This window comes from Orcinus orca, chromosome 11 (genome assembly GCF_937001465.1).
Source record: "Orcinus orca chromosome 11, mOrcOrc1.1, whole genome shotgun sequence".
Classification (NCBI taxonomy): Eukaryota; Metazoa; Chordata; class Mammalia; order Artiodactyla; family Delphinidae; genus Orcinus; species Orcinus orca.
In genome coordinates this window covers 101,244,829-101,272,233 of record NC_064569.1, presented here as the reverse complement: position 1 = coordinate 101,272,233, position 27,405 = coordinate 101,244,829, and the positions used below count along the sequence as shown (strand labels likewise).

Here is a 27,405-nt window from a genome sequence, read left to right as displayed (position 1 = left end):
CGCCCTCACGGGCAGGGGCAGGGGAACAGGACGGGTGTGAAGGAGCTTCGCGAGCAAAGGGGCCCGGACGCCCCCCTCGCCAACCAGGGGGACGGGCCTCAGAGGCCACGTGGCCCAGCTCCCCACGCTGCCACGCGCCCGAGCGGCCTGACTGCCAACGACGATCGTTAAGCCGGCCGAGCAATTACCCAGCACCGGGCAGCGCCGTCCAGGGCGTCTTTATAGCAAGTAAATCCCGAGCTTGTTCCAATAAAGTATTTACAAGGCCTTGTCTCAAAAGTGCGCGGACGGCCTTTTCTCATTCAATCGCCGCTGCAGAAGTAAATATGAAGACGTGAGAACGGGAACGCCACACGGAACGCCACGCGTGGACACGGTGTCCGCTCGCAAAGCACGTCTCAGGCCTGGGAAAGCTGCTCTGGGCCCACGTGGTGGGGGCAGTGCAGAGGCCGGCAGAGGAAGCCCACTCCCACTGAGCCCCCTGTCAGAAACGCCGGGGCTCCCTCCGCCACGTCTGCTTCCACGCAGCCGGGAGGTTACGCGCGCAGGCCATACTCCCTGGGTTCGAAGCCTGGCTCTGCCTCGGTTTCCCTACCTGAGAAATGGGCAGACATAGCACCCACGGGGTGCGGCTCTCAGGAACTTGGGTGTGTGCAGCTCAGAGACACAGAAAGTGGGTTTTGACCTCGGAGACAAAGGGCTCCCCCCGGCAGTGTGCAGCCGGGCTGGTGCGGAGGCCGTATCTCCTGAGGCCTGACTCTCCTGGGTCAGCGATCTCACCCTAGTAAGAACTGGGACTTTCTGGCCCATGTTGCACAGGGACCTGGGCCGAGGTGTTCACTCACCAGGCGCTCAGGGCAGGGCACGCCCCCTCGAGTGGGCTGGCCCAGGACGTGCCCCTCCCATAGGCCCGCATGACCCCAGCTACGGTGTCGATGGACACGCACCGCAGACACTCAGCAGGGAATGGGGCAGACTGACCACGCAGCCCGTCCTGGGGGGTGTTCCCTGAACGCCAGCCTCCCTTCTGAGGTCGGGGGGGCCACCATGCTGCACAGTGCCATCCCCCAGCTGCTCTAACGGTCACTCAGCCTGAGGGGCAATGGCAGTGAGCCAGCAGGGCGGGCGCGGGCCCAGGCCGGGCGCACCTGCAGGCCTCTTACGAACTGCCTGTGGCTCCTGCAACAGACGTCACCTCCGACCGGCTGGTATCCAGCAACGCAGAGAGCAGTGCCCAGCCCCAGAGACCGACGGGGGCCTGCGGGGCTCAGGCCAGGGTGGGCAGCTTCCGGGGGTCGTGCCCGACTTGCCGGCTTCTGGAGGCTCCCGCCCCTTCTCCACTAAACTCAGACCTCTGCATCTGCCATCACGCCTCCTACTTTCTCTCTGACCTCCCTGAGCCCCTTATAAGGACCCACACGGAGGACCCAGGGGTGGAGCAGCTGGCCAAGGTCACGGATCAGCACAGGACCAGGGCTGGTCTCGCTCCGCGTCCCCCTGCCAGGCCCCCTGGCCTCGTCACGGCTGCAGCCAGCTGTGCTCTTGGGTATCAGACGGACCGCCTGCATTACAGAGTGAATGCCACTCGGCCTCCCCCAGACTCCGCCAACTCAAGCTCCGAGGTGGGTGAGGAAGCCGAGGCCGTCTTTCCCTCAGTGACGGCCCTCTCCACACGTTGAGTCATCACCACTTTGGCTTGGGGACCCGAAGGCCTTTCCTGGAGCGAAGACGGCAAAGGTCCTCGACTCTGCAGCCATGGGCCCCCCTGGCAGCTGCTCACTGCAGACTGTGCGGCCCAGAAAACCACAGACAGACAGATGTGGGGTGCTCGCCCCCCGACACTGTGATTTGAATTTCATGAGCTATTCTCTTTAAGTGTGTTCAAACATTTCAAGGTGTAAACAACAGTTCTTATCTCAGGAGCCCCGCATGGAGGGTCCACCCTTGCAGCCTCGGCTGCGCTTCTGGGGGGCGGGCGGGGGGCCTGCAGCTCCTGCTCCCTTTCAGGGATGCCCTCGCCTCCAACGCCCATCAAACGGACGCCCCTCAACACAGCAGGATTTACTGAGGGCGCTTCCGCATTCCCGGTGGTGGGCTTATAATTTTCGGATAACGGCACTCGAAGTCTTGTCCGTGCTGGGGGTCACACACGAGCCATCAACAAGCGCCCCTCCCTCCAGGACCCCCGCCGGACACCTTCTTGTTCTCTTCTGAAGGATGGCGGGGGGTGGGGAGTCTCAAGTTCGCTGCTCAAGGGGCTACCCAACCCCAGCAGGTCTCCAGTGCCCACCTGTTTGGGAGTGACGCTGCCCTGAGGTCAGCTAGACCCTCTGCCTCATGGCCTCACTGCATTGGGCCCCCGGTTCTCTGCTCCTCTTTCTGGATCAGCTCGGATGTCACCTCCACCAGGAAGTCCCCCACCCCGGCCCCAAACCTAGATCAGCTCTGTGCTGCTAGCGCCTGTGCTCCTGCTTCAGCGATCTGTGAAACCAGATGTGCAAAGGTCCACCCCCTGGGAGAGAGGGTCTCCGTGGAGGAGGTACCTGCCATCCATCTATGACTCAAACCCAGAGTCTGAGAAGAAGACCTGAGGCTTCTGCTGGAGAAGATGCGCTTCTACTGGACAGAGAAGTGACCGCTGCAGTGGTGAGCGGCACGTGGGGCTGCCCCAGGAGGCCTCCAACGTCCAGGAGGGCGGGAGGCACCCGGGAGCCCTGACCTGCACCTGCTGCCACCCAAGGGCGGGGGTGGGCGGCGGGCACCTGTGCTCACCGCGGGGCCAGCGAGGACGTGTATCCATGTTCCCTTGACCCAGTGGGGCCTCCGTGTCCAGCCCGGAAATGCCCCGGCCTGGGCCACCCCTCCTGGGTTCCCCGGGTGCTCCGGGCAGGAACGTCGTGAGCCTTGTAGTCCGTCCTGATTCACCCGTGCCCTGCAGGGGGCCCTCCCACGGTGCCCGTGTTGCGAGGCGGAGGGGCAGAGCGTCCACCCTCACAGCCTTGGCCTCCGCAGGGGAAGGCGCCTCCCACTCAGGAGGCATTAGCCGCCTGCAGCCCCGCACCCATCGCCGCGCTTCTGTAGGTGCTGCTTCAAGAGAAGAGGGACTGACACCCGTGACAGCAGCTGGGGGCTTACCACGGCTCCCCACCATCCCCCGGGATCCGAGTCCACTTTCCCCATGACGACAAGTGCCTGCCAGCGCCGCTCCCAGGAGCGTGGAAACCAGGGCCAGAGGCCGTGATACTCACGCAGCTGTGGCTCGGGGCCCCGCACCCAGACCGCGGGAGGCTGGGCCGTCGGGCCCAGAGGCCTGGGCGCTGGGAGGCTTCCGTCTGCCCGAGGGAGGTCCCGCCTTGAGTCACAGGAGCACGGAAAGGCTGGAGGGCTTCTGGAGAGGGGGCCCTGCCCTGCGCTTTGTCACACAACTCACAGCAGCGCCACCGCCCCCCCTCCACACACACACACACACACACACACACACAGGAAAGGGCCCCGTCCCCGGACAGGCCCCCCAGAGAACTCTGCTCTAAAATGCACGCGCCTGGTCCTCTGCAGGGTGCGGGTGAATCACGACGGACTACAAGGCTCACGACGTTCCTGCCCAGCATCTGCTCCTGGCAAAGAACACAACTAACTAACGCCCCCAGGACCCCTAGACGCAGCCCCCCTGGGGCTGGGAGTGCATCTGGGACTCTCCGCCCCCTCACCCCAGCCCAGGGCACCTGCTGTCCAGGCAGCATCATCTCAGGCCAGCACCTAAGACTCAGGCCAGTGGGCCTCACGGTGGCACCCACCGAGGTGCGGGGAGACTGGGTCACAGGGGCACACAGACCCCACGGGGAGCCTCCGGGTTCACAGACAGGGAGGACCCACCGTCACCCCACAGCCACCCAGGGCCCCCCCAAGCTGAGAGGGGCCTGCTGTACCCCACTAGCAGGAGAAAGGCTTGGGGGGCTGAGGGGACCCCGTGCACCCATGGGTCTGTGGGCACACAGACGTGCCTCTCTGGGAAGAGGCCCCTCCTCCAGCTAGTTGGTTAGTTTTTATTCTGGTAAAATGCCCATAACAAAATTCACCTTCTCAGCCATTTTAAGTGCACAGCTCAGCAGCACTGAGTCCATTCACACTTCCGTGCGACCACCACCACCAGAACTTTCTCATCCTCCCAAACGGAAACCCTGCCCCCAATTACACACTGACTCCCCCCTCCCCCTCCCCCAGACCCTGGCCCCGCCGTCTACTTTCTGTGCCTGAGGCTCTGAGGGCTCCAGGGACCTCACATGAGTGGAATCACAGTATCTGTCCTTCTGTGTCTGGCTTGTTCCCCGAGTGTGCTGTCCTCGAGGCCCAACCACGTGTCAGAATCTCCCCCCGTTTTAAGACCCACTGATGATGGGCTGTACAGATGGCCCACACTGTGTTGAAGAAGGGGCCCTCCTGCATCAGACTCGCAAGGGACCCTTCCATCTAAAAGGGCCAGGACGGGTGGGCTGGGGAGGCGCTGTCCTTGCCGCGGGAGATGACAGAGCCCAGGTCAGGAGGAGAAGAGGAGGACAGCAGGGGATTTGGGAGGACGTGCTGGCCTGGCTGGGGCACTGGAGCGGGCAGCCTGTGGGGAAGGCGGGTGGAAGGCGGAGCTGTCCAACGGGGGCCGAGCTGGCCCTGGGGCACTCACGACATGGAGTGCAGCAGCTGAACAGGTGGTCTGGCCTCCAAGATGGGCAGAGGTCCCACGTGCACACCTGCCCCCATGACACAGCCACCTGCGCCACGCCTGACACCACATCCCACCTCAGTGGGCACCTGGACCAGCGTGCCTGTGTGAGGGGCACTGTGTGGGTCCCCAAGCTTGCATCCTGCCACCCTCAGGGCACAGGGGTGGCATCAAACCACCTCAGTAGAAGGGATGTGGGACCTGGGTTCTTTCTGCCTGGGGAGATGCCACCAGCGGGGACTGCGTGTGCCTCGGGCCACGGGGACGCCTGGGTCACAGCCAGGGCTCATGCACGAGCCCAGCATCGGTCCAGAGCAGTAAACCATCGCCATGCCCCCCCATGTGTCTGCGTCCGCTCAGGTGCACAGGTAAGAGGCAGGGCGGAGGGGTGACCCTCCCCTTGGGAACTCGATGGCCAACCCCAGAGCAGAGGCGGCAGTTAATGTGCTTTTTAATGATGTGCTTTTGCACATAAAAGTAAATGTGATTTAAAACACATTTCACGGAAAATCGCACCACCCAGGGAAGCCGCCAAGGTGAGCTCTCCAGCACGTGCTCCCCCCGGTGTTTCCTCTCCGTGTGTCCCACATAAACACCTATGCTTATAAACACGGAACTCCAGGGCAACCATGGGAGCTTTGTACGTACAGTGTAAGCCTGCTTTCCTTCATTTTTGAAAGTATCACTGATGTTCCCACCTCGGCGGCTGGGGGTACTGTCCACATTGGAGATGCCGGGAGACCCTCGCCGTCTGCCCCGGGACAAGCTCCCCAGTCCCTCCCCACACGATTTCGTCAGATCCCAGGATAGCTCTCCGTGGGTCCCAGGACAAATTCCCCGAGGTGGGATTTCTGGGTGCAAGTACCCTTGAGACCAGAGGGCACACGTGTCCCAGAAGCTGAGCCCGGGGATCTGCAGCTGAGTCTGCAAAGGGTGATCTGGGGCCGCCCAGACGTCACCCAGCAGGACAAGAGCTCTGAGGCCTCCTAAGGTCTGACCCTGTGCAGACTCGCTGGGCTCACAGGGCTGAGTCCCCCGCAATCGCCACCTTGTCCTGTCCTCCATATGCAGAGCCCAGCATCCTCCTTTGGAGGGAGGCCGCCCTGTCACACTGCCCAGGGCTGTGAACCCAGAACCCGAGCCATGCGGGGCTCGGGGCTCCCTAGGCCTGACCCCATGGGCACCTTCAGCCCTGGGTTAGCAATGCCCACCCCAGCTGTGGGCAGGGGCCAGGACAGCCATGCCTGGATACTGACCCCTCAGCCCTCAGGGCTCCAGACGCCGGCAGCCTCTCTTGCTACTCAGGCCAACGCAACAAACAGATCGTAATTATTTCCACTGTGTGCCTTGGAGTGACAAAGGCAGGGCCGATTCTGGGATCCGTCAGTCTCGAGTTTACACCTGAGGTCGACCAGGGCACTCGTGTTGGGTCACCTCTAAAATCTCACGTGTAAAATGGAGGCAATACCTGCCTTCAACCTACGAGGGCTGTTAGGGTTACAGGAGGTGGTGGATGTAAGACACCGAAACATAGAGATTGGTTCCCACCACCATCACCACCACAACCATCACCTCCACCATCGCTGTCACCACAATGACCACCTCTGCCATCATCACCACCACCACCACCACCACCACAGACACGCACTTATTGGCTTAGCCGGGTGCCACTGGGCCTCTCCTCCCTCAGGGCTCTGCTCCCCGCCCCTCTCTTCCCCAAATGGCCCGCCTCCACCCTTGCCTGGAGCCCCACCTGTTTCCTCACAGGTGTACCGCTTCCCCACCCGGCCTTCCCTCCACCCTTCACTCACGTGCCACCCTAGGGCAGGGGCTCACGGTGTCTCCGCTGGACAGGCCCCAGCTCACGGTGCTGTCAGCACAGAGGGGAGCAGGAGGGGAGAAGAAGGGGGCCTCTGCCTGGAAGCCACCCAGCCCAGGCCCAAAGGCTCCAGAGCCAAAGCCTCCTCCAGCCCCACATGCATGTCATGTCTCCATGACAACCCTGGGCAGCTTGCCACTGAGGAACGCCCAGCGGGCACCACGTGGATGGGGACGGCTGTTGGTGCCAGACGGGTGCCCAGTCCCCAGGGCCTCAACCCACGGGACCAGGTGCCGCGTCCCGGTGCCTTCAGTGAGAAGACAGATGGAAGGTGCAGGGACTTTCCTGTGCACCCCAGGGATGCCCTTGGGCACATCCAAACTGTATCACAACCCTGACTGACAGCAGATACCCTAGTAAGCCGAAGACCCCCAAAGCTGGGTGACCTCTGGCCTTCTGTGACCCCAGCAGCCCACAGGCAGAGGGGCCTGGCCTTGAGATATCCCACCCCACAACGCATTCTCCCAAAGTGACCTCTGGAGGCCATCCATCACTATGGCTGAGGGCCCCACTTCCTGGCAGGCGAGCCCATCGCTGACCGTCTGGGAAGCTGAGTCATTACAGTAAAAATCGCTTGTTGGAAGAGGCAACAACTGGTGGGACTGCGGCCATCTGCCTGGGCGCCCCCATGCCCTGCCACGTCCTGAGACGCCAGACATGGAGCCGGGGTCCTCCGTGCCCCGAGCCCCTCGGGTCCCGCCTGCTGCTCAGACAGGCCGCCCGGCTACAGAGCCGCGAGAGAGGCTGGAGCCTAGAACGAAAACTGTGATAAAAGCTATTTTTTAGGAAACGAAACCTCCCACCCAGGAGAACAGAGAGGCCGGCACGCCTGCAAGCTGGTATGCTTCAGCTCTGTGCCTTCCGTCGTGGTGCACCCTGCATCAGGCTTGGGCACCTCGAGGGCACAGGCTGGCAGCCCTTCCTCCGAACCCTGTGCGACGTAAAGGCGCTACCTACACCAGTAAATCACCTGCTCACACACACACACACACACACACACACCCCCCCCATAATAAAGAGATGCATGCACACGTGTACACACACACACGTGCACTTTAAAAAGGTGAAAACCAAGAGTGGACGTGCCTCGCTGGGCAGGACAAACGTGGCCACACGGCTGCCAACAGCCCCTTTCACCTCCCAGAGCCTTCGAGTGGCCTCTGCTCTGAAGCTCGGTGGTGGGTGCCCGGGGCCCCACTTGCTGGTCCTGCCGGGACCCCACCCTGGGCTGCCACCTTCCCGGGGGCCCCACGTCCCTACACACACCCCACCGGCTCCCCCGGCTATGGGCTGTCCGAACACGGCCCTCGCCAGGCCCCCTGGCCCCCCGCCCATTCCCCAGGGGTGTCGCATAGTTACCAAGGTGGGGCACGTGTCCACGGCTGTTATATCTTAGCTGGAGTCTGGAGCTCTAGCAGAAATGGGGCACAACAGGGCCACCCCAAAATGAAGATCAGGTGACAGAGGGAGAGCCTCAGGCGTGGGCCGCAGGACAGCAAGGCCTGGATGGCCAGCGGGCGAGCGGCCCATCTGCGCTCTGGGCCATGGGCTCCCGCACCCCCAGCCATAGGTTCTTAGCCCGGAGAGGCGAGCAGGGCGCCTCAGGCAAGGCCTGCAGATTGGTGAGAGGCTGCCAGTGGCCCTGAGGGGCGGGGCTAGTTCAGCCTCGTTACAGGACGGTCCCCGAAAGAACACCAGCCCTGAGCAGAAGGAGAGACAGCGCATCTGCACCAGGCGGCCGCGGGGGCTCCCTCCCCCGGAAGACGGATGTCTCTGGGGACCACCTGCTGAACATGCCATCCTGGCAGGCGCAGGGTCTAGAGCTGCCCGCCACGCCACGCCCCTCTCCTGGGCTTTCAAGGGGCACCCAGCCATCAAACTCTCAGTCCACAGGCTGGGTGTCCTCAGCAGTGCCCAGAAGCCCAAGATCACCTGTCCCTGAGCCCTGCCGGGCCCTAACCCCTGCTGACCCCTGAGCCCTGCCAGGCCCTGACACCTGCTGACCCCTGACCCCTGCTGACCCCTGAGCCCTGCCGGGCCCTGACCCCTGCTGACCCCTGACACCTGCTGAGCCCTGAGCCCTGCCGGGCCCTGACCCCTGCTGACCCCTGAGCCCTGCTGACCCCTGAGCCCTGCCGGGCCCTGACACCTGCTGACCCCTGACACCTGCTGAGCCCTGAGCCCTGCCGGGCCCTGACACCTGCTGACCCCTGAGCCCTGCCGGGCCCTGACACCTGCTGACCCCTGACACCTGCTGACCCCTGAGCCCTGCTGACCCCTGACACCTGCTAGCCTGCCCTGAGGGCATCCTGCACACCTGCCCAAGGACAAGCCTGCCACCAGGCTCGGTGGACCTCGTTTGGAGACCTCGTCTATCCATTCACCTGTGCATGCACATCTGGAACATGCCTTTGAAGGGAGCCTGGCTGACAACAGCGAGGCTGCTGTCCCCTCCTCCCCGGCCGTGTGCCCAGAGCCCAGTGCCAGACCTGGCCCTCGGTGCCCAGCTGGGAAGGCTGGCCTGGGCCCTCTGAGGCCATGTCGTCTCCACATCCCCTGGCCTCTGAAACAACTTTATCTCAGTCACTTTCAGGAAAACAACACCTTTTTTTTTTAATGAGATGGAAAAAAATCTACTGGCACACGGCCAAAATACCTACAGATTAGCGGCTTTGAAACCCCTTGCACTCACTCCCTTGTTAAACCCAGGAAGCTAGGCATTGCTTTCAAGATACATTCCAAAAGCTTTGCAAGATGCTTTCTTAACACAAACGTTAAGATTTAAACATAATACCACTAATTCCCCTGCAGTCGAGCTTAAACAGAGCCCAATGGGAGATCACGAACGTTCCGTAGGAACCTCACGGAAAGGTGCATTATCAAACTTAACGATTTTTTTTGCATAATCTTGCCACTTAATAAGGCTACAGATAGCATGCTGGAGAAGTTTTAATGTATTCGGCTTGGAATTCAGCTGTTGTTGAAGATGGTCTCTGTTCTTAAAGGATTAGTGTCTGGTGATGTTAGGGGCCCCGCAGACAATAATTAACCAACAAGGGGTGGGGCGGACCTCGCCGGGCTCCCAGGGGTCCACGACGGCGATGCGGAGCCCCCCGCCCAGCTCCTCTCGCCCAGGACACACTGCCATGGCCTCTGCGGCCCCTGCTTGTCTGGATTTGGCCTGGAGAGCAGCTTCCGGCTCCCCTGCCCTGGAGGACCTCATTCCTGCCAGTGGGGACCGCTTGATCCTCAGAACAAAATGCATCCATTTCCCCAGCTTTTTCTGTGCGGCCGGTCAGCGCCATGCCATCAGCTGCCCTCGCTCCCGGCATATGCCAGCTGGAGCTGATGGCACGGCGCTGACCACCGCTACCCTGGGGGCTGGAGAAACAGAGGATCCTGGGGGAGACCGCTTGGGGGACAGGGAGTCCCCCTGAGTTGGAGCCGGTCTCCTTGCAAGACCCCAGGGCTGTACCACACCCCCCAGACAGGAAGGCGTTAGGAGGACCCCTCTGTGGTCGGGGCAGTGAAGCCCGGAGATGTGGTTGCACAGCTGCAAATACGCTCGGAGTGCCAACTCTGAGTGCGACGCGGGCTCACCGCTCACTGGAGCACGGGGCTCAAAGAACACTTAATTCCAGACTCGCTGATGTGTGGCTCCGTGTGCCCAGGGCCGTGGGGACAGCTAATCCGGACGGTCTTGCAGCCGAGAGTCTCCTATGGACGAGGGATCACCCTCAGGCCGGGGTCCAAAGGGCTCCTGTGTGCAGAACACAGACGCGCACAGGAGGGGGCTCGGCCCACACGCCAGCTCCACCCTGAGGCTCGGTGACGAGCTGGTGCACGTTTCCACGGTCTCAGTGGCCAGAGCTCCACGCCGAGGGTTCCATCTGCCTGGCCATCTACGCTGCACTGTCCACCAGCAGGTGGCTGAGGGGAATGGGGGACCCACACAGGAGCCCCTGACTACTGTGAGGGAGCCACGTGACACCAGGCACCGGCGTGTGTTCAGATCGACACGTGCTCGGCACTGGCAGCAAACCAAGAGGTTCCCCGCACGTGTACGGCCCGCAAGGCCCCCTCGGGTGCTCCCGGCCCATCCCAGCGGCCCTCTTGAGGGGATCAGACACACAGACGTCTGCCATCTCCTGGGCAACCCACGGCCCCAAGCCCGGCCGGGCCCTGGCTGCACCCCGAGGCTGGGGCAGCTCTGCCAGCCAAGAGCAGCCCCTGGACCCCCAGGGTCGTCCCTGTGAGTCCCCGAGAGACACAGACATCACTCCCGGGATGGAGAAAGCAGAGCTTCGAGGGCCTGGAGGGTCTGCAGGCCCCCGCACAGGGGCTGGTAAGATGCCTCTGTTTCCTGGCATTTGTCATGGTCAGCCTCCTAGAAACCATGGCTCTGTAAGAGCTACGTCTTGAGTAACAAGAAAAGCAACAAAAATAGCTAAAAGTAATAGCCTCGTGGACCGAGGGCTTCTGAGGTGCAGGCACCGCGCTATGAGCTGCCCACGCCCCCTCCCCACAATCTCGGGGGCCCTTCATCACCGTATCGCAGCCGGGGCAGGGCGGCCAGGAGCACCCCGACTTTACAGACTGGGAAGGGGAGGCCCAGGAGGGCAAGGCCACGGCCATAGCTGGCCAGTGCCCCGGCTGGCTGGTGGCGAGGATTCCATGGTGCCCTGTGGTCAGACCCCCAGCTTGCAGAGCACGCCGCCCTGGAGATGGTGCAGGCGGCGGGGAGGGGGAGGCCTGGGGATAAAAGTGCCGTTTCCAGCAGTTGGTCACTTGAGATGCGGATCAGAGGGTCACGTGGAACGTTTCTCTCGACTAAATAACTAGCCAGACGCAGCCCTGCAGGCCCCAGGCCCCCCCACCAGCCCCATCAGCCCAGCTGCGCAGGCCCCAGCCTGCTCGGCTCCGGGCTCCCACCTGCTCTGTGGAGGGATGGCCCCTGTAAGCCTTCGGCCAGACCCATCTCCCCACCTGAAAATCCACTTCCCTGACATCTGCCGATGTCATTCGCTGAGCCCCACGCGGCCTTGGGCAAGTCCCTCTCCCACCGGGCCTCAGTGTGCCCGGTACGAGGAAGCGGTCACACCAGACGCTTTCCCACCGCCTCCATCTCCAGCAGTTCTGAGTCTGAGTCTCCTTTTACAAACAAACCCCAAGGCCTGCCAGTGACACGAGTGTGGGCCCAGGCCGGCCTGTGCACACGGGGTCACTCCGGGAAATTCGGCAGGTGATGCTCTGAACGCTCTGGGGACCAGCCACTTGGGCCCACAATGGCTCCTGCCTGGGTCCATGCGGACACCCCCTCCCGCGGCTGCAGGCAACTCGGTCGTCCTGTCTCCCTTCCCTCACGCAGCAAGCTCCGAGGAAGCCCCTGTGCCCAGGACGTCAAGGGCTGGATCTCCATCACATGGACCAGACTTCACACATGATCAGCCCCAGGGGCCCCGCCCAGCGAGTCCCACGGCCTCCCCTGGAACCTCCCAAGTTCAGTCCCAGAAAACATATGGGTGTCGGGGGAGCACCACGAATGCTCCCTTCGCTGCGTCGACTGCTAAGTTTTCCAGGAAATTCTGTTGACACTGCCGCTCCCACGCCCCAGAGCCCCGGGGCGCCAAGCCCAGCCTTTCGGCACCCAAAGTGCATCCACACGAGGACAGGACGGGAAGGCGGGAAGAAGCTGCAGACACCAGCCCGCCTGCCCACGGCTGTGTCGAGGACCTTCAGCCCAAGGCAGCAGCTGGGAGGCGGGAGGCACGGACCCCGGGCCCGGGCAGGGTGGAAGGGCAGCCTCGCCCACACACGCTGTCCAAAAGGCAAGGGATGCTCTAGCGGCGCCTGCTGGCCTAACCGCCGTCCCCAGACCCCGCCGCCCTCCGGTCCAGGCACGAAGGACACAAGTCCTCAAGGTCGTAGACAGTGAGCCCAGACTGCACCGAGCGACCACGGGCTCCCAGGACAGTCACCTAGGATGGGGGGAGGGGCTCAGTGACTGATGGGACTGGACGAGCTGGTCCCTGGAAGGACGTTGGCTCAGGACCCACAGACTCCCAGGGCAGCACTCCCACCTCCCAGGGAGCCCCCGCCACGTGTGCAGGCAGACACCAGCTACTCCTGGACCACGTGCTGCACCACACCCCCGGTCACTTCTCCAGCGGCTGAAGGGAGCTACCAGCCACGAGGCTCGGCTGCGCTCCCGTGGGAAGGATGTCCTTTTTGAGACCGAGGGTGGCATGTCCCGGGCCATAGAGAAACACGCCTGCGGAGGACAACGCCCCCTGACGGCTTCATCAAGCCCCCCGCCCCCTTCAGCCACCTCGCCCTCCTCACCTCTGACCTCTGGGGAACCGCATGCGAGTGGACAAGTGTCCAGCACCCAGGGAGACGACCCCTCACCTTGCAGCACAGGTGTGGGAGCTGCCATGCCCGCCAAGGGCACAGGGAGGCCACTGGCCCAGCAGGCCACCTCCAGGAGCTCTTGGTCTGTCCCCCACCTTCTGATTCCACCGCCTGGGCACACGCTGGCCCTCCCTCACCTGGACCTCCCCATGGCCACCTCTCGTGTCCCTGTCTCCTCCCCAAACCAGCAAGAGGCCTCTGTCCACAGTGAGGCCGCCCTCAGGACCTCCCAACACCTCTGCGCCCTCCCCCACGGTCAAACCTCAAGGCATCACAGGCCGCCCTCCAGGTGGCTGGCCGCATCAGATGCCCTCCCACGACAGGCCGGGGAAGCAGGATCCCGACGGGAAGCCTGCAATGGGGCCTGGGGGCTGCTCTCCTGTTCCCCGAATCTCTGGCTCTCATGGTGCTTTCCACCCAAGAGGAACCACCTTCCATTCTAGAAGATTCCTCAGGGAAAGCACCCCCTCTTTCCTGCCTACACCTTCCCAGCCACAGTGGGAAATTAACTCGATACCCAGAATCCTGCATTTCGCTCTCATCGCCAAGCCACACACTTCATGAAAAAGAAATATGCGAGGTTCAACCAACATGAGTCAACACATCAGGATGACTTGGGAATCAAAAGAATAAACGTTACAAACACATTTTTAATAACGTGCTGGGTAACTGTTAAGTTGGCAACAGACTATTCCAAATGGAATCCAACGTGCCTTGGGGGAGGCCAGGCACCAATGCCAAGGTGGCTTTCACAAATTTCTTTAAAAAAAGAGAGAAAGAAAAGAAAAACACAAATAACTTTCAAATGGACACGTGCCGTCCATGAGCAGAGGCAGCGTCCTGGACCCGTGAGGTTAGCTCAGCCTGCAGACGGCAGGCACAGTGTGGGTGGGACAACAGGACCTCCAAATGCAGGATGCAGGGGTCTCCCAGGGCTGCCCCTTCCATCAGGGAGCAACGGGGTTCAGGGAGGGAGGAAGCCCTGCTCCACTCCACACTCCTACAAACTGTACTGGCCCTCAGCCCTCGGGAGAACCCCAAACACAGGCAAGACCCAGACTGGAAGGAAGCTGGTGCTTGTGGCTCTAAGATCTGCAAGACCTCTGGCCCTGGTGATGGTGTTAGTGCCCAGGCACAGGGGCGCATCCTCTTCCACCCCACCATGGGGTGAGCGGAACAGTGGACCCCAAAGAGGGGTCTACCCAGAACCTCAGAACGTGGTTTTACCTGGAATATATGTCCTTGTAGATACAGTGACGGCTCTCAGGATGCGATCACCTGGATCTGGGTGGGGCCTAAATCCAAGGACCAGTGTCCTGATAAGAGGCACGAAGATCTGAGACACAGGGAGAACGACACGTGACAGCAGGCAGGGACTGCAGTGATGGGGCCACAAGCCCAGGAAAGTCAGGGTCGTTTGGAGCCACCAGAAGTGGGAAAGAGGCCTGGAAGGAACCCACCCTGCGACGTCCTGACCTGGACTTCTGGCCTCCAGAAGGAGAAGACAATACATGTGCATTCTTCAAGCACCCCCACCCCGCCTCCGGTCATGGTCCTTTGTGACGGCAGCCCCTGGAAGCTGACCGCCCACCTCTCCATGACAGGGCCCACCGTGGAGTCCACGTCCCGCATCAGAGGGAGGCCCCTTCGTCCTCAGCTGGCCTGGACACCGAGGAAGTGACCACAATTCCTGGAGCGCAGGTCTGCGATGAGCCCCACGCACCCGCACAACTTTCCGGAGCCCCTGCTGCCTGCACAGCCTCAGACCCGCGCCCACCAGCCTCCAGCGCCCCACTCCTTGCCTCAGCCTGTTCGCCGGGGCAGGCACTCAGTAGGTGCTTAATAAACACGCATCCCAGCAGCTCAGCATTTCCACCGCGGCCCACCACACAGAAGGTCCCTATGCAGCTGGAAAGGAACTGTCCTTCTCCTGTACGTGGGAAGGCAGAGCCACGGCCGTAAATAGAAGGTAACCATAAAAATATACACACGACCATTAAAATGAAAAATGCCCACCAAGCCCAAACAAAGCCATCTCGTATGCACAACGTACGTGCCCTGGCTTTGGGAAACGCTGATTTATGGACGGAGGCGCATTGAGAACTTCCGGGCCCCCCCCAGCCCCACCGCCGGGGGACTCGGCTTCTGCTTCAACCTGAAACTCAGTGGCCATCACACTCGTGGGTTCAGGTGCCAGGTGGGAAACCGTATCTTTGCCAGAACGCTGATGGAGCACCTGCCCGTCCAGGCCTCCTCGGGACACAAGGTGGAGGTGAGACCCCTGCACCCCTGGCACAGGTGGCACAGGTGATTCAGCTCCTCCTGGCCGGTGCTCCCTCCATCGCCCCTGTGTGGCCTGTCGGGTTCCTGTGGTCACCGTAAAAATGATCGCAAACCACAGAAATTCATTCTCCCGAGTCCTGGAAGCCATAGGTTCAAGGTCACGGTGTGGGCAGGGTCATGCTCTCTCTGGAGGCTGTGGGGGAGGGCTCTGCCCACTTCCTGCAGCTGTGAGCCTCCCTGGGCTTGTGGCCCCATCACCTGTCTCTGCCTCCATCTTCGCGTGGCCTTTCCCTGCATCTCTTCTAAGGACACTTGTCCTTGGATAGAGGGTAGACCTGGATCCAGGACAATCTCATCTGGAGAATCTGACCTTCACTACACCTGCAGAGACCCTGCTTCTGAATCTGGCCACGTCCACAGCTTCTGGGTGGACCTGTCCTTAGGGGGCCACCACTCGACCCCTCAGCTGTGCATTTCTCAAAGGGCACACACTGGAGCTTCTGCTCTGCTCGTCACATATATGGTCCCACCGGACCCGCCAGCCCCAGCACAGCCCGTGCCCGGCATACAGCAGGCGCTCGATACGTGCACCACACTGTGTGGGTGTGTCTAGCCAGGCCGTCACCCAGGCAACTGGCCCCAGGAGCTCCCCGGGGAGGGAGGGCTCAGGAGGAGGCTGTGGGTTTGCAAAGCACAGCTATTTATCAGCGAGGTCTGGGCTGCTGTCAGTGAAGCACATCGGAGGGCCTGCTTGGCCGCTCCTGTGATCAGAGAAGAAGAGAGGTAATTGGCTAATAAAATCCGCCTTCTCTAGGCACAAGCTGACTTTGAAAAGAGTGTGTGTTTTAGAGTCTGCACACCCTCCTCCAGAATCGCAAGGGAGAGCACAGGGCCAAGGGCGGACGTGTGTGTTAGGCCTGGGGCTTCGGCAGGGTCCTCAGGGAGAGTCCCAGAGGGCAGCATGCTTGCCCGAGCCCGGAGCCTTCCAGAACACAGCCTCCTGCCCAAACCAGGGGCTCTGGAGGCTGGGGGCCAGCAGCAGAGGGGGCCGCCCTCGGCAGGTCCAGCCTCAGGCCCCTGCGGGACTCTGCTGTCACACCAGGAGACCAGGGCCCAGAGCCAGCCACTGGCACCCAGAGGCCACAGCCCAATCCCTGCGGTCTCACCCCAAGTCCAGTGCAGGGTGGGGAACACAGGGGCCGACGGTCAATGTTGAGGATGGTGCCCACCCTGCCTGAGACCTCGGATGGCCCCCAAGCCAGGGAGCCAGTGCCCGAGGTACCCGCCAGGGCCGTGAGCTGATGGACGGAGGCCTCCGGGGCTGCCCTCGGGGTGACCACCCCGTGCCCTCCAAGGCCCGAGCCATCACTGACCAGAAGTCCACGGAGGTCAGTGCAGTGAAGGCCACAGTGGCCCTTCCAGCACCTGCTGTGCTCCCCCAAAGCCTGCCCAAGGCGCCATTTGAGTGTCCCTGGGTCACAGCTGCCTTCGAGGCGGCCAGCACGCGGCTGGAGAGGCACCACCCTGACCGTCCCATCCCGCCCCTGGGAAGGCCCGAGCCTGTCCAGGTTCTCCCAGCCCGTCTCAGCCACCGAGAGCATCTTGGCTTGGACGCCGCAGGTCGCATCACACCTGCAGGGTTTTCATCTGACAGAGCAGTTAGACTCGCACGTGCCACTGGGAGAAGGAAAGGGGAGCAAATAGACATGGGCCTGGAGACGGGAAAGGCCGGACCCGGGGTCGCCCACCCCCAAGGGTGGGCCGTGAGGACCACCAGGTGCACCCACACCCCGAGGCCTGGCCTGGCCACAGCCGTGTGACTCCATCCACGGGGCTGGGGTCTCAGCCACGACGCCCCACTCAAGTCCCCGGAGCAGTGATCTGAGTCCGTGACCTGCTTTCTCCAAGGACATTCATGCTGAAAGGGAACATGGAGGTGGTCTGGGCAGTGCTCCCCGAGCTCCCCCGGCGGCCAGAGGGGCTGGGGCACAGGGCAGGCCTCCCTCCCGCTCCCTGAAAAGTGTTTGGACAAAGCGGTGACGTGACCCATGGAGGACCTTATGGAGATCACCGTGGACACCATCAAGGTCACACAGCTGGGCGTGGCAGGGTGCACGCAGGGCGGCCTCGGAGACACCACCGGACGGTGCGACCAAGCACGTGGCCCGGCTTCCGCCCTGGGCCGTCTGGGCATCGTGGGCAGCCAGTGGCAGAAGCAGCCGCCCGCCACGTGGACTGCAGGAAGAGGATGTCCAGCAGAGCCAAGCTTTTCTGGGGGTGCTCCCCCCCTGCAAACATGTGCCCAACCCCCTCCAGAGGGGTGGTCCCGCGTCCAGCCCCCCAGCCCTTCACCCACACAAAGACACACCAGTGCCTGGAAGCAAGGGGCTGGTCCTTCTTGCCACCCAGGTCACGGCTGGGGAACGGGGTCGGCCGAGAGCACCATTCCTCCACCGCCAGCCCCTGTGCTGCTAGCTCAGCAGAGGCCCGGTGAGCCCCCGCTCCCCGCAGCTGTGGGCCACCCGCGCGGACAGCATCTCAGCCCCACACCGCCGGCACAAGTCAGCCTGCCGTCAGGCCTAAGTAACGCAGAGGAAGTGGGCAGGTCCCAGCCTTCCTGCCCCTGACTCTCCAGGGCCACTCAGAGATGGAAACTCCGTCAGGGAGGGCAGGGCTTCAGTCAAGCCTGGTCAGTGGACTCCAAACCCCGGCAGGCCCCGGCCACCCCCGCCCACCAGGCTCTCAGGGCCCAGGCTTGCTTCTGGCTCTTTCCTGGGCCACCTCCCCCAGGAACACGGCCCAGACCCTCAGTCTGATGGGTCCCAGAGGGGTCCTGCGGGGGCTGGGCTCGTCCCCCACCCCTTCAGCTGTCCTGGGCTCCCCCTTCTTTTTGGGAGGCCCTCTCTGCGGAGATGGTTCTGAAGAGCCTGCCACCCTGCTCAGAGATAGGGCACAGGTTGGGCCGGCAGTCAGAGCCCTCGGTAGGGAGGGACGGACGGAGGGCCCTGCCCTTCCCCGAGGACTCCTTGGAGCCAGGGCCCAGCGTCCCGGAAAGTGCTGGCGGCCACAGCCGAGGCCTCCCAGGCTGAGTCAGCTGGAGGACGAACCTCCGAGGGGCAGGGAGTGGGGTGTGGACCCAGGCCGAGGCTCGAGCCCCTGGTGGCGATTCCACCCGAGATCAGCGAACGTCCTTCTCAGCTAAGCGAGTCTGGGTGGAGCGGCCTGTCTGTCCATGTCAGATCACCCAGAGCAACAGTTTCTACGATCCTTTCCAGCCTGCCGAGGAGGAGACTGAGGGTCCCAGTGGCCCAGTGACTTGCCTGATATCACACTGCCACCCGGCTTCCTAATCCCACAGGCCATCTGCACAAGCACATGTGAGCCACTGGCCAGGCGCTGAGTCGGCGAGGCAGGCATCAGGGTGTGTGAGGGGAGATGGATGTAAGACCGGGCTGCCACTTGCTCCCGGATCCAAGCAGAGAAAAAGTGAGCCCGTGCGTCGGCCCACGTCCCCTTGACCTCTGTGACCTGGGCCTGTCCTTGGACGTCGCCAGGCCTCGCTTGCTTCATCTGTGAAAATAAAGAACAGCACGTGGCCGCTCTGAAAGGCACCCCGCAGGGTGTCGGGTGCAGGGACAGGACCGCAGGGGCCAGGAAGCGGAGGTGGAGGCCTTACCCTCTGCTCCCCGCCTCCGGGCTGGGGGCTGCATCACACGTGTGTGTGTGTGTGTGTGTGTGTGTCCATTCACACCTGTGTGCCTGTCCATGTGTGCATGTGTTTACATGTTTGTATGTTACACGTGTGTGTGCCTGTGTGTGCACACAGGAACAGACTTGATGAAAGGAAAGATGAAAGGAAAACGTCACAGGAGGGCAAGCTGGTCACCACTACAGTAGGGCAGTGACTGCAGGGGTCATCAACGTGCACCTCTAAGGAGTCCTAAGTCCATTTATTAAATGTGTGTGTGAACAACAGCACGTGTTACAAACAGATGCATAATTACTTACTTTACATCATCTGTTACATAGGTTCACATTATACTCCATGCCTTTCCTGTAACGATTTACTGACGTGTAAGTGCAAGGATATAGGGATGGCTCTGATTCTAGATCAAGTTCACTGAATTGATTCTAGATCAAGTTCACAACGTATCTCACCTACTTACTTCACGTGCCGAAGGGCATCACGTATAATGCACGTGAGAGTTTAGCGAACGTCACCACATCCACGCACACATTCACACACAGGAAACGTCAGCAGTGTTCCATGCATCGCCAGGGATCCACCACGACCCGCCTCCACCAGGGAGGGGACCTGGCCGTCGCACTGCCCCCTCTCTGCTGGTGCCCTGCACAGGGCTGCGTCCCCAGGATGGGCAGACACCCTGGTGTCAGACCCCTGAGCTGGTACTCGCATGGTCCCCTGCACAGCTCCCCAACGCCCTCAGGGCGGAAGCCAGGCGGGGCCTGAAGAACGTCCAGAGCTGCGGTGGGGGCGTCAGGCTAACAGCGGCCCTCCTGAGTGTGCATGCGTGTGCCCAGGCCCTGGGGAGTGTGACAGCAGCCGGGCCACGCCGCAGGGGCCCCTCACGCCTGAACAGTCGCCTCTGTGTCCAGTCCCTTTCTGCTTTCACTTTTGCGGCTGTCAGGCACTCAGCAACGAGGCTCCCATTACGGCGAGTGTGGGATTTATGCAGATCCTTCGTCGTGGAAATGGTAGGAAATGATGATAAAGGAGCTGGGCTATTTTTCACGCCTTTTCGATGCCACCCCGCCTCCCCGGCAACCAGTCCCACTCACCTGGCCTCGCAAATAAACTCTGCTTGGGGGCAGGGGAGGAAGCCTGATCAGCTCTCTCCGCATGCAGCCCAGGGACCCAGGCTGGGCACCCCGCAGCCGGCAGGGAGGTCTGGGTGGGTGGCCGGAAGCACCTGGAACGCAGGCCCCAAGCATCTGTCCCCGACTCTCCTCCACTATCACAGCCTCTGAGAATGATCTGGGTGTAGCCTGGGCCCCCAAACTGCTCCCATTCTCAGAAGCTTGACATGGGGTCCACAGCCCTTGCCCACAGTGGGCGACCCGCACACACCTGCCCCCTTGTGCCCCTGGGACCCCCAGACGTGTTACAACTGGGATGATCTTTGGATCCAGCAAACATTTCCGATGGACTCCAAGGTGCCAGGAACTCTGCTATGTCAGTCCTAAGACCTCTGTCCACATCTTAAACTCACAGATGTAACAGACACAGTACGCTGTAACACTGTACTAACTACTGATCTCGTAACGACTACAGCAATTAATGACCAGCGCGCAGAGCCATGACAGTTAACAGAAGACCGTGAAGGGACTGTTCGTGGTTAAGCGTGCGCCTTCCCAGCCGCCGGGTCCCAGAATTCCGCTTCACTTCCAGAATGAAGAGCTAACTAAATAAATAAAAGTCGAATCCTGTTTGCTCAACAGTTGGCCCTCAGAGCAGCTGTCCAATTCAGAAGGCAGCAGCGATTCAGAAAGGACCTCTGGAATCGAGGCCGGGTCCACTGCTAGGGCAGCCAGACACACATGCTCGTCTCCCGAAACACGTTCTCAATAGGAACATGCGAAGGCTGTGAACAACACGCCCACCACCTCCCAGGCTCCCCTGCCCCCAAAAGGAGTGAAGGAGACTGACAGACCTCAGGTCCTCACCTCCAGGAACAAGCCAAATGGCCCATCGCCCTGCCTTTCTGTGGAGTGGTTACTGTTCTTGTTCCATCAGCAGCAACGTGAAAGCTGTCATCTGTGCAGTAACTGAAAGGCTTGGAGAAAAATATCTTAAAGTCTATGGTAGAGGGAGATGGAAAATATTTTTTTTCTAATTCTGGCCGTTTCCTTAAGGCTGTGTTCTGAGACCAAGCGCAGTTAGGGAGAGAAAAGGGTGTCTCTCCTCTGCCCTCTCCCAGTGCACCACCACGCCGATGCTCTGCCCCCAACCCCGATTAAGAGGCTGTATTTGAAATCCGGTTGCCCAGACTGCCCCCTCCCGCCCCACCTTGACTGTAGTTCACAAGCACAGGGCATGTCAGGCTGCATCCGAACGCAAATGACGGCTCTGGCTTTCCAGAGGAGGGTCAGGGTGTCCCGAGCGGCGAGCAGCAGAAGGAACTACCCTGGTCCCTGAGCTCCCGCACCCCACGCCGTGGCCGTGGCCGTGGCCGTGACCGGGGCCTTTCTCACCAGCCCTCCAGCCGCCCAGGCCAGGCCCGATGCGGCAGGCAGGACGCTCTCACAAAGACCGGCCCAGCCAAGGCTGCAACTAGGGACCACAATACGCCTCTCTCTCGTCCACAGCCCTATTCATCTTCACCAACAGTGGGAGACAGACTGGCCAGAGGGGGACGGATTAGCCACGGGGTGACCCGCATCTCTGCACAAAAGGCAAAGTGTGGAAAAACGGCTCCCTGGGTCCCCCATTCTTCACCTCTGAAAAAACCTGATTCAAGGAAATGGCTATTTAAACAGCCCTTTCCCACTCGTCCACAGACAACAAGTCACAATTGTCCGTCCGCCCGCCTCGCTGCCTCGCTCCCTCCCTCCCTCCCTCCCTCCCGCTGGCCAGCACACCACTGGAAGGAAGTGGCCTGGAACCTGCAGCCTCCAGCCGGTAAGGGCCTGTGTCTCCCCTGCATCCAGGGTGGGCCCGCCACCCTCCCAGCGCCTGCCCGGGGCTCCTGACCCCAGAGGGCGGGAAGGGCAGCTCAGAGAGGACAGGGCTACTCTCCAGGTCTGGCCTTTCATCAGAGGCACGCAGCAAAGGGCACTGCATCCCAGAAAGCAAGTACGTGACGTTGCAGGGTGGGCCCCATCCCGGGAAGCACGGACATGACATTTCAGGGCGGACGCACAGCACTTCCAAGAATCCCAGAGGGTTGTGCAAACACTCAGACTTCCCCTGAGCACCGCCAGAACGCGTACCTGCTCCCGGCCCCGTGTCCCACCTTCCTGTCTCCACACCGTCTTCAAGAACGTTGAGGAGCCTCTAGCCCCTCCAGAGTAAACGCTGAGGTTTCTGTGCAGGGCTCTCCAATATCCCATCCACAGAACACACCACACTCTCAGAGCAAGCCTAGTCTCTAATACGCTGGCCTGCCCCACACACAGATTCTTCAAATCCAAGACATAAACACTCTGTTCTCTTCACCAAAACGTACGTCTTGACCTTAAGATGCGGGGCCTCAGGAGGACGGCAGTGCCCTGTAAGACAGCAGGACCGGTCAGCTCCCAGCAGGCGAGCAGAAGGGAACCGTCCAGCCCCAGGCTGTCAGAGCTCCACTCCCTTGGTAAGGCAGCTTGAAAATCATGGAAGACGCCCCTCATCACAGGAACTCCCACAGAGCCAGGCCCTTTCGACCTCAGAAGCAGTGAACACAGGAGTCCCCCTTTCAAAATGAATTCCCCCCGAGAGGAAAGATCAGCGGGAGGGAAGGGTGAGGGCCTGCGGCCCAGGAAGGCTCAGCTGTGCAGGGACCCCCGGCCACCTGGCAGAGGACACAGCCAAGATCAGACCTTAGGAGGCTTGCCAGCGCCAGGGGACCAGCCACCCCCAGCAGAACCGTCCTCTCCTGAAGCAAGTCAGCAAGCCGGTCGGTGGTGGACGGCTGGCCTCCAGCTCAGCGGAAACACCAGGCCCTCTCAGGGCAGGCCAGGCCTGCAGCAGCCCCTGGGACAGTCCCCTCTCCATTCAGGGCCTGGGCTCAAAATCAAGGGAAGGAAAAGGACACCGGGCCAACGGGGCAGGTACCGGGCCAACGGGGCAGGTGACGGACCGAGGCTGGCCTCCTACACCTACCTGCCTCCCCAGGAAGCCAGAGGCAGCTCGTTAGCTAGTCAGGGAAGCAGCTGAATGTTGCCAACCCTTCCTTTGTAAGAGCCACGAGCTAATGAGGATCTGCCCACACTCCAGGCCACAGCAGCTCTGAGCTCGGCGGTGTTCCCTCATGGCCAGGGGCAGCAGCAGGCAGCGCTGGGGGCAAGGTGCCTCCGGGCAAGGGCACTGCTAGCTGCAGGCAGACAGTGGGTGCTGCCTGGGCCGTGGGTGCCTAGGTCGGCTGTTCCAGAAAGGCCAGCCAGGCTGAGCCCATGGTGCACCAGGGTAGCCCTCCTCCAGGAGAGCTGGCCTTCGAGTCAGGAAGTTTCCAGGAGTGCCCAGGGTACTCGGGCAGCCACCCACCACGACCATACCAGCCCGCGTACTCCTGCCCTGGAACCCTGAGGCAGGGCTACCCCTCCCACAGATTCCTCCGGCTGCGCCGGTCCCGCTGTCAACTTGCACGACTCAAGCAAGTCCCAAGAACGGGATCCTAAAGAGCGCCCCGCTCTCAAGCAGGCACCGGGAGGGCAGGGGGGCCGGACTTGGTGCGGGGCCAGCTGCTCTGGCTGTCAAGTCCCTGCTCCTAGAGCCCGCGGGTCCTGGACTCGTCCGGAAGGCGGCGTGGAGAGCGGGATGCGGGCGCGCAGGCCTCGCCCTGGGCTCCCGCCGCCCGGGCCCCGAGTCAGGCCCGCCAGGATGGAGCGCGGGTGCCATCTACCGAAGGCCCGCGGAGAGCGGCCGGGCGCCGCTGCCAACGAGCCGTGCGGGGCAGGGGACGGCACAGCAGCCCGGGAACGGGCCGGAGCCCCGGCGGCGCGAGAGCCACCGAGGTCGCCGCGCCAAAACCCCGCCGCGCGCCACCTCGGACCCCCGATGTGAGCGGAGCGGCAGGGTCCGTGCCGGCCGCCCGGGCCCCGCAGTAGCGCCAGGCCGGCCGGGCCGAGAGCGGTGGCGGTGGCGGCGGAACGTGCTGGAAGCCAGGCGCGCGGGGGACAATTACCTTCTTTCAGGAACTGCGCGTGAATCACCAGGACGAGGAAGCAGCAGAGCGCGACCCCCGCGAGTGCCCAGAGCGCCTTCAAGAGCTGCATCGCGGAGTGCCCACTCGGCCGACGCCCCCCTAGTCGAGCAGCGAAGGTCCAGGCGCCGCATCAGCGCCCCGCTGGGTGCAGCCGCCGCGGCCGCCCGCTCGCGCCCTCCATCCGCGCCAACGCCGCGCTCCGCCGCGACTGGAGGCGCCGCTCCGGGAGCCAGGCTGTGTCTTTTTGGGCAGGGGGAGGGGAGGGGAGCGGGCGGGGGCGCGGGGAGGGGTCGGGCGGGGCGGGGAGGTTAGCACCGAGGCTCTGGCCGCGGCGGCCGCCCGGCCACCATCGCGGGCTGCGGGGCGCCGGGGGCCCGGGCGCGGGGGGACGGCCGCCGCGGCCCCATGAATCAGCCCCGCCGTCGCCCCCGGAGCCGCGCCGCCGGCAGGGCCCGGACGGCGGGCCGCAGATTGCGCAACGGCCCGGCCGCTGGCCGCCTGTCGCCTCCCGCCGCTGCCCGGCGTCGCCTTCCTCTCCAAAGCCGCCGCCGCCGCGCTCGCTCCGGCCCGGGGCTCAGGGGGCCGCGCCGCCGCCGCGGAAAACCGGGCGCGGGGCCAGGGCTGCGCGCAGGGCGCGGGGCCGCCGCACCATCGCCGCCGCTGGGGCCCGCGCGGCCGGGCCCAGCCCGCAGGGAGAGAACTTGCGCGGCCCGGTCGCCCTCGGACGGTGCCGGCCTCCGCGCTCCGGGAGCCCGCGCCTCCGCCTCGGTGGCCGGTTGAGACCGGGCCGGCGCTCCCGCGGGCCGCCCGCCCGGCTGGCGTTGCCAGGGGCCGGGGCCGAGGCCGGGGCCGGTGGCGCCCGCGCCGACAGGTGGGGCCGGCGAGAATGCGCGCCTCGCCCACGGGATGCCGCCGCTCCGGCCCTCGGCGCGTGCCCACTGCCCGCTCAGCTCGGCCCTTCTGGGAAGGCGGCGGGAGGGGCAGCGCGGCGCTCGGACTCCGGCCCGCGCCCGCCGCCCTCTGCGCTCCGCCCGGCCCGCCGAGCAGCCGATGCGTACTGGGCCGCGGAGGGGACCCGGGGGACCCCCGCCGCCCTGCAGCGCCCCCGCCTGGCGCGCCGGCGGGTCAGGCGAGGCCGGTCCGGCCGAAAACCGCGGGTCGGGCTCCACCTAGGCGCGCAGGGGCCTCACTGCAGAGGCGGCCGCGGCGGGGGCTGGAGCGGGTATCGCGCGGCCTCCGGTGCGCCCAGCCCCCCGCGCCCTACGGCCCCAGGAGGCAGGGGAACCCGGCCCAGGCGTCGCCACTGCCCTGCGAGGGCTTCTGAATAAACGGCCCCTCGGCCTGGAAACACGCTCACTCCACATCCCGGCCCTAGTCTGTGCCATCCCCCAGGCCAGCGGCCGCCCCGCGTGCGTGGGCGCACAGTCAATGCCGGGGGCGGCTCCACGTGCAACAGCGGGCCCCTTCCTGGCCTGGCCTCCTCCGGCCTCTGGGAAGGGCCGGTATTCGCCTGAGCCCCAGAGCTGAGGCATCTGGGTCCTGTTTAGAGCCGCCCCAGAGGCCAGTATCTAGGCCTCAAGGCAGTTTTTTCCTGCATTGAATTTCCAATTCAATTCCAAATGCCCAGCAAAGAGCTTTGGCTGGGGGTGAGGGTGGAAGCCTCTGGCTGAACCTAACCCCACCGTGTGGGGTGGGTGGAGGACGGGACGGGACCCACCCTCAGAGGGCCCTGGTGAGCGTCGGGCCTGGAGAGCAGGCCCAAGGGTGCACATGAAAACTGCTTCCTTCCTGCACAGACATTTAAGTGCTGGGAAGGGAAAGAGGCCGGTCCTGGGAGGGCTCCTAGAGGTCAGACAGGTCAAGGCCCTCCGTGTACGCTTGGGCACACTGACACCAAGTCCTCCAGGACCAGTTCCAAGCTTGCCCGGCCTGAGGTGCTGTGCCAGCCCCAGGTCAGAGGGGAGGCCAGCCCAGAAGCGATTCCACACTCCAGCTGCATCATGTCCATGAGACGGGAATGCCGGGTCCGAGACCCCACCTGGAGAAGGGGCCGTAGCCTCCCACAGGCCAAGCAGCTCAGGCCCTGCCCTGGTTGGGGGCTCTCTCCCCTTGCACAGCCCCTCAGAGCCCCATGTCCTGTAACAGCCTCACCCTGGTCCTTGGCCTTCCCCCCCAGGCACTTTGTAGGAAACCCCACCTGCCGCAGCCTCTGAAGAGCCTCCCTTCCTGACACAACAGAGCCTGACCTCCACCAAGGTCACTGGCGGTCAGTCCTCACCCGGTGCAGAGCTCTCCTCCTCAGAAGGCTTCAGGGTCACCCAGTGCTTATTACATACGCACACCCAGGACCCCAAAGGGACCTCAAGGAGGAAACAAGGCCAGCCTCTGACATCCACTGGGCCCTGATCCGGGGCCTTCTACTTGAAATTTTGAAAATTTAAAGTATTCTAAATTCCCCAGGGGAACTTTTACAAACAAACTAACCATTTGGAGGATCCTTCTATAAAGGGAATTAAGAAAAGAAAGTTTGTAAGGAGAAACGTGGTGTAAATCTATTTTCAACAAGTGCAACAGGAGGTGCTATGCCGTGGGTACCGGAGCATCCTCCTCTGGCTCTGAGACCTTCTGCAAGGAAACGTGTGTGGCGTAGCTTGTGCCCTTAGAAGAGGTAACAGGTGACAACCGGGGGGCCCTGTGGCTGGTGCCCACAGGAGTGCGTTAGCTGTGCACACCACGGAGGCCCATGGTGCCACTGGGAAGCGAGTTTAAGATGGCAGAGTGAGCACCACATGTACCTCGGGAGGGGACAGCCAGGGTCTGATCAGAGAGATGCTTAAACATAATAATAAAGCCATAATGGTGTCGGGAATCAAAATGAGGGCAATCTGCAGGCCAGGAAGGGTGGGGAGTCCTGGGGCCACAGTTGCTGGAGGGAAGAGGAGGGGCTGCAGCCAGAGACGTTGGAAGGAGGCCCAGGTCCTCCAGCGTCAGCACCTGTGACTCCAAAGGGGAGGCAATGCCTCCAAGAGGCACAGGCCCAGTGCTCACGGGGGGCATCGTGGAGACAGCTGTTGTCAGGCTCAGGCCAGAGCCAGAAGAATGCTGTCCAAAAAGGGAGGGGTCTTCTGCCTGGGGACAGTCCCCAGAGGGCTGGAGGTAAGGACCAGATGGGGCAAATGTGCCTCTGTTTAATGTGTCTTTAACTGAAGTTTGACACTCCCTTCAAGTGAGCATGCAGGCTCACAGGAGTT

The 27,405-nt window shown here is 62.8% G+C and overlaps 1 protein-coding gene across 3 annotated transcripts in view; it reads right to left on the bottom strand.

The window, feature by feature from the left end:
* The window catches only part of TAFA5 (TAFA chemokine like family member 5), a 192,618-nt gene that overhangs the window by 92,032 nt on the left and 73,181 nt on the right, over positions 1-27,405 (bottom strand). Inside the window, exon 1 of one of the 3 annotated variants that reach the window (XM_049694640.1) lies at positions 24,134-24,412. The exons of the other annotated variants lie outside the window; for them this stretch is intronic. Within the exon in view, the coding sequence (XP_049550597.1) occupies positions 24,134-24,224 (91 nt within the window). The 5' untranslated portion in view covers positions 24,225-24,412. Of the gene's footprint in view, positions 1-24,133; positions 24,413-27,405 lie in introns of those variants that run through there. 3 annotated transcript variants of the gene reach the window in all.